At 43.5% G+C, this 9,680-nt stretch overlaps 1 protein-coding gene across 4 annotated transcripts; it reads right to left on the bottom strand.

The window, feature by feature from the left end:
* Positions 1 to 319: 319 nt before the first annotated feature.
* Positions 320 to 9,100, bottom strand: LOC104954649 (peripheral plasma membrane protein CASK). 4 transcript variants are annotated; one of them, XM_010781817.1, is made up of 15 exons: positions 8,882 to 9,100; positions 8,638 to 8,715; positions 8,385 to 8,465; positions 7,095 to 7,283; positions 6,798 to 6,876; positions 6,543 to 6,628; positions 6,271 to 6,339; positions 6,116 to 6,184; positions 5,543 to 5,578; positions 5,066 to 5,104; positions 4,474 to 4,670; positions 2,937 to 3,052; positions 1,804 to 1,869; positions 1,342 to 1,422; positions 320 to 592 (listed from the first exon to the last, which is right to left on the bottom strand). In XM_010781817.1, exons 1-15 carry the CDS (start codon positions 8,933 to 8,935, stop codon positions 345 to 347), a joined length of 1,488 nt encoding a protein of 495 aa, XP_010780119.1. In that variant the 5' UTR covers positions 8,936 to 9,100; the 3' UTR covers positions 320 to 344. The 4 variants fall into 4 exon arrangements, with proteins under 4 accessions (XP_010780119.1, XP_010780121.1, XP_010780118.1 ...); XM_010781816.1 differs by having other exon boundaries at positions 330 to 592; positions 1,804 to 1,884; positions 8,882 to 9,096; XM_010781819.1 differs by lacking the exon at positions 5,066 to 5,104 and having other exon boundaries at positions 324 to 592; positions 8,882 to 9,099.
* Positions 9,101 to 9,680: the final 580 nt, after the last annotated feature.

Raw genomic sequence — 9,680 nt, 5'->3', positions numbered from 1 at the left:
CTTGCCCTAGACTTCTGCTTTCAGACGTAGTTAATTATGAAGTTATTACCCTATCCGATAATAATCCAATGCAGAGGCAATAATGTCATATAATACATTATTTTATATATATTAAATATTTATATATCTATTTTGATATATAGTCTTAAAGTTACAACCGGCCCTTTGAGTGCAACCATAATGCTGATGTGGCCCACGAAGAAATTGAGTTTGACACCCCTGTGTTAGGCAAATGTTTAGGCCGGCGCTAGTATTTGTACATTTGAGTCCTGTCGACATGCTCCAATGATTAAAAAGTGCTTTGTTTCTCCCTTTGCAGACCGTTTACATTTACAAACACCGCCTCAGGAAAGGGGACAACTCCAAGAGGGCCAGAGCCCCTCTGTTACCTGCGGCTCCACGTCCAGGATGGAGACCATGTCCTGCTGGTGGATCTGCCGTATGGTCTCAAGCCGGGTGCCGTACATGGCGTCCTCGTGGCTGCCGTACTCCAGGTAGTCGTTGTTGCTGATGTCCTGCATCATCTGGTCGTGAGACACAAAGTAGTAGTTCTTGCCGTTCTCCTCGTCCTTCTTGGGAGGCCGAGTCGTGTCTGAGCAGAGAGGGAGGGGTCGGGAGGGAGAAAATTAGAGTACATTAAAGATCAGTGAGTAGTGGTGGTAGTAGTAGTAGTGGTAGTGGTAGTAGTGGGACTATTAGTAGTAGTAATAATAATAATAATAATAATAATAATAATGCATTTTATTTATATAGCACTTTTCACAACTCAAAGACGCTTCAGTAGTGGTAGTAGTGGTGGTGATGGTGGTGATGGTGGTGGTGGTGGTGGTAGTAGTAGTAGTGGTGGTGATGGTGGTAGTAGTAGTAGTAGTAGTAGTGGTGGTGATGGTAGTAGTAGTAGTAGTAGTAGTGGGACTATTAGTAGTAGTAGTGGCAGTGGTGGTAGTGGTAGTGGTGGTAGTAGTAGTAGTGGTGGTGATGGTGGTAGTAGTAGTAGTAGTAGTCGTAGTAGTGTTGGTGATGGTAGTAGTAGTGGTAGTAGTGGGACTATTAGTAGTAGTAGTGGTAGTAGTGGCAGTGGTAGTAGTATTAGTAGTAGTAGTAGTGGTAGTGGTAGTAGTAGTAGTAGTATTAGTAGTAGTAGTAGTAGGTGTGGCAGGAAACACTACCACTTTGTCAGAACCTTCCAATAAATACAGAGACATCTATGTACAAAATATAGGACAATCTTTATTATAAGAACAAGTTAATTGATAAGAGGAGAGCAAGAGAGGAAGCTAATCCACGGGACACAAGGAACCCCCACAATATAGTGTATTGTATCGTCTGTGCTTGACTTACGGGGGATGGGGTAGGCAAAGCGGTCGGGGTGTTTGGTGATGAGCGTGTTCTTGATGTGCCTCCTGCCGACTCCATGTGCACCTGAAAGATAAGAGAGCAGAGATAATTTAACTGTTGTAATACCACACAAATAATAATAACAGTGTGAGTAAGAATAGCAAAAAGCAAATCCAGAAATGGAAAATGTATAAAAGATCAAAATAGAGTTTCATTTAACTTGGAGTACATTTTTGGGATTCTCTGCTTGAGTGCGTGAATCTTCTTGTCTTGCTAATTGTGCTTTCTGTTCTTTGCCAGGGATGGTCCCAATTGAACAAAGGAAAGAAACCAAGATGGCTTCCAAGCAACACACAGGCTAAACCTCAATCCTCAAGTGTTGCAATCTTCACATCTCACAACTTAGGACAATTGCTTTTAACAACTTTCACATTCTAAAGACAATATAAACGCTTGGTTACTTACCGAGCAACACTAGTGTTTTTCTTTTGAAAGACGGCACTCTGACCACTTCCTCGTATGTCACCAGATCTAGTTGGTCAAACACTGTGCGACACAAGAGGAGCATTAGTCTGGCACATAGTGTTAATTGACAAACAGCGTATTCGCGCCCAACACCAGACTCCTGCTTTGTGATATAAAAAGGTTGCTCAAACATTACAAACGCTCTTGGTATTAAGTCAGGACCGAAAGCTAATGGCACTTCCCTGACAAGAGTGTAAACTACTTCTACTCAACATTTTTTTAGACAACAGAATTCTCAGTTATGTCCGCTACAAACTCGACATTAGAACATGAAGGGAGAATTCACTGCACTAGTAACAGTGAAGGATGGAAAAACAATTCAAAGTAATTCATCTAGCTGCACCTTTCGTCACTAAATAGAATCCAAACATATTATTCTTATATACTTTAAGTAGAATTGGATGTTCATTATTTTGTATCTTTCAACTGTTAGTTTTCCTACCCATTTTATTTCAGCACAAGTGCTCCATGCGCCAGACAGAAGATATCCAGTGCTAAGCACTGCCTCTGGGAATCAATAAAGATGAGCTATAACTGCACTTTTCTTGAAGTTTGGCTGTTTCTGTTTGTTACATCACCTACATCATATGTAATGTGAAAATACATTGCTAACAAAGACACATTAAGGACAAGTTTTCAAAAGCAGATAGAGGTAGAAAAACACAGAAGCTGGGCGCCAGCTGTCTGGAGTTACTTACATGCAGCCATGTCATTGGGTAAGAGACAGCATGAAATATGGACAAAGGGTGGGAGCGGAAGGAAGGAAGGGTTAATAAAAAAAGACACTTTAAAAGAAAACCTCATTACACTAAACAAAAACACAAAAACTTTGTTACCGTCTAAATGTTACTTGAAACACTGTTAGTCAGAAGGCAGTGGGAGAGGTCTGTCAGAGGGAAATGCAACAGACATGCAGCACTAACACAAACTCCAAACAGGTGCGACAGTAATGTTATATTTTCTTTTACCTTTACGTGGCCTTGCAAACAAAGCCCCAAAATCCCAGCTTAGGTACAAATACATATATATAGCCAATTAGCTTCCTTGCGCTGTGTGCGTACGGCAATGCTTACCTGCGTTGTGCTTGGCCAGGTACTTGTCTTTGTACTGTTTCTTCTTCTTACCAAACCAGGTGCAGCTCGCCTGCTGCTCCTGTTTGGTCTTCTCCATCGCTATACACGCCACGCGCCTGCAACAAACACACGTACGCTTTTACTGTACCTTACCTTTACAGTAACTCCTATGTCGTTCGGCATTAATGTGTGCCTTTAATTATTACCAAGTACCTGAACGTTAATAATGTGTTGTAGTATTATATATATATTCAGTGATGCAAACACAGGTATGGTGAAAAAAGAGAGAACTATTCGAAGCAGAAAAAAAACATCGTAATATACCATCTGACAATGACAGATTTTTCTTTTGGGATATTTTACAAATCACTCCCCTTTCAAACTCTATTCTTGTTATTTTTAACAACTTTTTTTTGTTACTGTCATATAGTATTTTATACCTGTTAATAATTGAGTCTCTAATGTCTCATTAATAACTATAATGATCATATCAAGGTGTGCCTTAACCTCACTGAGGGTTATTTGAGCCTCTCAGGAGAGAGCTCTCTTCCACCTGGTTGTAGAAAAGCTCTTTAAATTCGTTAGCATAGCTAGCTAACCAGATGCTAATAACAACAGATCGCCACTGTGCTTACAACTAAAGACACAGCCTCGCAAACACTGCGGCATGTGTACGGCTCCTTATGGGTACTGCAATATTTGAAGAGCTGGAGCAGCGTTCCGATGCTCTCCGTTACACCTTCCAGACGAGACATAACCACGTGAAGACCTATGGTGAAGACACGTTACGCTCGTGTTGTGTTCAATGAACCTGTCCTTGGCCAGGAAAAACAGGCACTCGCTTGTTTAATTATTTTGCGATCTAGATTTCTTCTTCTTTTTTGAAGTGAGAAGACTCTTCGGTTCTCCACGAATTACACAAGTCAACCAAATCAGCGATAAAAAAAGCGGGAGGCGCCGAAAAGCGACTAATTTGCATCACTGATATTACATCAAATAAGGGTTGTGTAATGCAACAAAGAAAGAAGATTGTGGTAGTGTAAGAAACAAGGCCTCAGAGTACAACTCCTCCTCACTTAATGGTGAACCTTGGTGGAGGTCGAGAAGCGGTCAATGTGACAGACCGCCTCCGGGCCACGTGGGCGGAAGTTAAATCATTGCAAAGGTTGCCAAAAACAGTTACAGGCACGTACGTGGAGAAATACAAACGCTAACAAGTTACGACAAATAATTATGGCAAGCCGATTTAGCTTTTATTCATTTCTGGAGGATATCAAAAATGATTTTCTTGACTTGACTCGCATATTTTTGGACTTGAGACTTGCTTGACTAACATTGATAAAAGACTTGACACGACACACAAAATCAAGAAACTTTAGTAACATTACAATATTTTCTAATACAGCATTTGTGCATGATGTCGTTGACTACACAGAGGTAGATTAGTCAAGATAATAAATACATTGATACATTTAAAAAAAAACGTATCCTTTATTTCACTCCAACATAAAAACATTTCAAGGTGTGTCTCTCTTACCACTCCTGCAGCTCAGGCGAGGGGATGAGTCCCGCCGTGGCGTTCTTGGTGTTCTCCAACTTTCCCTGCCACCAGTTGTGGTCGTCCTTGGAGATGATCTGAATGATGTCCCCGACGCGGAAGGGGACGCCCGCCTCCTTGCACGGGATGAGGTCGTCTTTGGTAGGGTCGTACTCGAACTGAGCGCGGACGTAAATCTGTAAAAGTGGCGGAGTTAGCGGGTGACTCGGCGGCAAAGACGACAATGAATATGTATGGAGGGGGGGATACAAAATGATCGGCCAAGCTGCCAACGTAAAAGGAATAAAAAATGCTGCACCCGAGCCCGTGGCGACAGAAGGAGAGGGCAAATCGACAGCGTGACCCAAAGCGCTGCACAGCACAGACAGTTGGAAAAATGAAAGCGGACCGCAGCTATCGAGCAACCTTTCTTAACGCGGCTTACGCGCGCATTTTTGGGTTGCCTTGTATGACCACTGACACACCAAATAGCCAGCATGGGATCTACACACCACTACGATGGGGAACCGCACGTTGCCATGGGGATGGGAGGAGGCTACTTCTACAAAGGGTCCACTAAGAGACGTCTTACCTTGATGGACAATTTGTCCTTGATAGCAGGTCTGGAGATCTATGGGGTTGAGAGCATCACACACACTTACACGTATATCATGCTGAAGAAAACATTCGGCAGAGGGGCGTCAAGAAAATAGGATGTGGAGTCTGATAAATGACAGTGTTTCTACCACGTTTAAAAAAGGTACAACGGCGTGACAGACATAATGTCCTAAATCAACTGAGGACACGAACCGAGGGTTCCTCGCATTCTCTTTTCTTCTCTACATCTGCTTAATTGTGGAGGAATCCTTTCCAATGTTCAAGAGTCACGTTACTGCCTGACATTGGAGAACAAAACTAAACACATGTGATGGGAATGGAAGAACACACGAGTGCATACTGTACGTGCAGATCTGTTCCAACGAGTGTTAGTTGTGATATCGGTAGTAAAGCAAAAGGAAGAGGATTAAACAGTTGAATGAGTTCAGTGTAAGGACTTTGGAAATCTCACCTGGCGGCCTTTGGGCTGGATCGTCGCCGGGAGGTCCTAGTTGGGATAAGACGTGTTTTTAAATGTAGTGTGTTAATTAAAAAGCGCACTAATAAAACCATTAAATCACACCAAAACCAGATGGCATGTTTTTATTTGAAGGAAACAACACGTGCCACTGATTCTGGCAATTTCAAGGTATGAAACTTGACAGCTGACACGATACCTTGCACTATGTCCTAACTTGTTATTTAAGGCAGTAAAGCATTTGATTATTTGATTTCTTGATATAAGTTAAAAGGTACGTTTTACAAGAAATGCTTTTATTTTGAAACGCAAGTATGTCCCTTCCTCTAACTGCTTCCTGTTGTTATAAAAATTGAATACGAGCATGTCGAGTGCATTTTTCTCTGTCTTCCACCGTTCTTTTTGAAAACTGTTAAAGGAATATAAAGTAAAGGTTCAGTTTGAAATAGACTGTGCTTGGTTCTTCATTCGAAGCTTCAATTACACAACACACTATGACTGATATAGCTTTTATACGCTATAAAAACAATACATATGAAATGCTCTTCTTTGAACTAAGGAACCTACCAGGATGGAGCTGGTTACACTGGCGTGTCCATTTGCGGGCGACTGTCGAGACACATCTGGTGACTCTTTCTGCAACAAAAGAATTATACATTTGTTTTATTAATTCCACCCAAAATACAGTATGTTAAAGTCCATGCAGGTTTCTGAATCCCTACCTCGCAAGACATGGACTGGGACCGGTAGCTGGGCACAATCTTGAAGGTGATGCTACCCCTCATCTCCCTCTGTGCGCAAACAGTAAAGAAAGGCATGTTTCATATCAGCTTTTATTACACACGATACAAACCAATAACGGAAAATAAACGACACACAAACTATCGTTAGCACTGTCGGCATAGTACGGCAGCTGCTGACAAATCCAAATGTTACGACGCCTGCTAATACAAATACACACTAAGGCACGATAACAATAATGTGTGTGACATACCAGCATCTTCTGGAGCTGCTCGACCGTCTGATTAGCAACGCTGATGCCGTTTATCTCCCGGATCTCGTCTCCTACGTGCAGAGTCCCTAAAGCGGAAACGGAATACGTTAATAAAGGCTGCAGATGCCAGGACGCAGCTGTCAGGGAGCCTGACCCATAGAAGCATTTCAATTATCCGCAAGTTAGTCCCACCAACAGTTTCGATTATCCCTCTGATTCTTCTTAATGTCAGAATACTTGGATAGGGTTGCGTACCTTGTCGATGAATCATTCCACCATGCATGATTCGCGCCACGATGCAGTGGTTCAGTTCATTCATTTTCAGAGTGATGCCCTAAAGGAGACAGAGAGGGGGTGAGAGGGAGACCTGAGGGTAACCGCACCTTCTGTCAACATAATCCAACACCAATGCAAAAGGAACACTCGGCGTCGGACAAGCACGGCATGGACTTCTAAATATTTACTACCGGTACATGTTTCCAAAAGTTAACTGGGTGTTGAAAAGAAAAACTGCGCATGTATCCGTATGTGACAATCTGCTGGTCAACGCACCATGGGCTCGTCTGTGTTCTTCTGGAACTGGACCAGGCGGACCCGGGTGACGTTCTCCAGGTCCATGTCCCCGTTGGTGCTGTCCGGGGAATCTCCGTTCAGGTAAGGGGAGGTGGGCGGGGGGGTCACCCTCAACGCATCGTCACTGTACACCTCGTGGGCCACCACGTCGTGGGTCTGCAGCAGAGCCTGGGTTGTGGACACACACACACATTAATGGTCAGTAAGTCTGTTTTTTCTATAGCAGTGAAGTCTATTGCTACTGCCAGTAATTACACCATGCTGTAAACACAAGAGGACAGCCACAGGCCATGTCAACAACTGTTATGTTGAGGAAAGACTTTGGACTACAATCCCAAGCTGCTCTGAACAACTACAGCAGAAAACACTCCAACAAAGTGTTACTACACACACACACACACGGCCATGTGGAGAGCTCCAGCATTGAACCACGTGGCTCACACTAATCCTCTCCGGCCACTAATCGTCTCACTCACACACTGAGTGTTTTCACAAACACGGCAACACGCTGCGTCTGCCAAACAGTCACATCTGCTCACCGCAGAGACAACGTGTTCGTTAAGGCGGTGAACATCACTGTGGCTGCTTGACGATAACGAAGAACAAAGTATTTCCTTGGGTCATAACTGGAGTCCAACGCTACAAACAAAAACATGTAAAGGCTAATTATCTGTAAGTGAGGTGCGCTAGCCTTATGTGCTACCATGCTTAAACCCTTCACATCCATTCTACTAAAGCACTGAGGCAGCCAGTCGGGTCAAAGAGCAACGCGGGCTAATTGGATTCAACCGGACCCCTGGCGCTGTGACTGAATCGGCCTTTATGTGGGCTCCCTATAGTTGCATAGATAGTACCGTTCGACATTTAGCTGCAGTTCAATTTTGCAAGTGACAACAAACGCAATACAGACGACTGTACATGCATTAAAACACTCTTGAAATTACACCTTTACTCAACACGGGCCAAACTGTTTCTCAATAGTTATACCTTAACATGGCGTCCAAGTGCATCAGCTTTAAATCCAAATATACTCTTTAATTGTCCTTCTTGTCCATTTCAGCCTCTACACTCATCTGACAAAACTCCTCCTGCCTCCTCCTCGGCTCTCTCCCCTCTCCCTGTGTCCGTCCCTCCCCCGTCTCAGGTGCTAAGGAGCTTTGTGGACTTTAGGAGAACCCTATTTTCTGACACCAAATGTTGTAATCTCCCACCCCAGTACCGTATGCCTTGAGTGCACATGGGCCAAAACATATCTACATCTTTCCCCACCATGAAGTGTGGCTGTGTGAGGATCCTCCTGAGCTCCTTGGCCTCCATGTTCTCGGGGTAACAGGAGAGCGTTTCCAGTACCTGGTGAGGAAAAATAAAGGAGAAACAGGTGTCAACAGAAACCTAGAAAGCTTTTAGGATCCCAGAAAAAATGATCTCAGCTTCGAACGACATCAATGAGATCCCTGTTTTAAATGTGTTTCCCGGATTTAATTTCGTGTTCTTTCGTGAAAACGAGCAGCCGGTTCCTCACCTCTTTGGCTCGCTGCACTCCGTCACTCGGAGGGTTTCTGATCTGAGGGGACGACCTGCTGTTGATTTTGTCATAGAGCTGAAACGAGAAGTAAGCGCAGTTTGATCTCGTTAGACAAGGAAAACCCACACAATATGAATTGTACAGGCTAGTACATTAAAGGTGCATTAAGGACTAATAGTGACAATAGCTAACTCTTGACTTGTGATGCCCCCTACCGGTCGCTTTTGGGATTTCTACTCACATCTAACAGGGTGTGGAGGTGCTGGTCCTGGAAGACGCTGTGCAGGAAGTCCATGTCTTTCTCGCTGCAGTCCGTCAAGGCGTGAATCTCCTCTAGACTGTCCAAGACCTGCGACACTGCCCCTGAAAACACACGTTATACACTCGTATAAATACAATGAAACACACGCCCACTGTTACACCCAGCAGTCGCTGCAAAACACTCGCAAAACTACACAAAATGCTAAACACTGAACATCAACAAGCAAAACATAAAGCAGAAACACCACACAAAGAAAAAGACAAGGAAGACATCACAACAGAGTACACACACACAGACACTCAGAACGATTTAACCCCAAGTACCTGCTGCATCGCCCACGCATGCAGCAAAACCAGAGAAACAGCGGTATACGGCATCAATAAAAACATCAGAGGAAAGTCACTTCAAAAAGTCACAGTGTGGAGGATGGGTGTCGAGCAGTACGCCCAGGAAAAATGCAGAATATTCGAACACATACATGACAGTGGGAGGAAAATTGACCTGTTCTTAGAAAGCAAAGTGAAGCGGAATATTTGAACGTTCATTAAGATATTTAGCCATAAAACCAGTAGTTTTCCCGACATCAACAGAGTCTGCGTTTGCCTAACAATCAAATACTCTTTGGATGTCAAATAAATTTCAGCGTCGTGTAGAACTGTGTATAGCGTCGTGGTCCATATGTCCTGACTTTTCCAACTGACTGACAAGTCAGAAAGTTTGCCCTACCACGTCTTATTAAACTCGTCCTCTAATTAAAGGATCTCTTTAATGTCACATG

The sequence above is a fragment of the Notothenia coriiceps genome, unplaced genomic scaffold (assembly GCF_000735185.1).
Source record: "Notothenia coriiceps isolate Sejong01 unplaced genomic scaffold, NC01 NC01_scaffold00023586, whole genome shotgun sequence".
Taxonomy (NCBI): Eukaryota; Metazoa; Chordata; class Actinopteri; order Perciformes; family Nototheniidae; genus Notothenia; species Notothenia coriiceps.
Note: the sequence above shows the minus strand (reverse complement) of the source record. Positions and strands in the feature narration are given on the sequence as shown.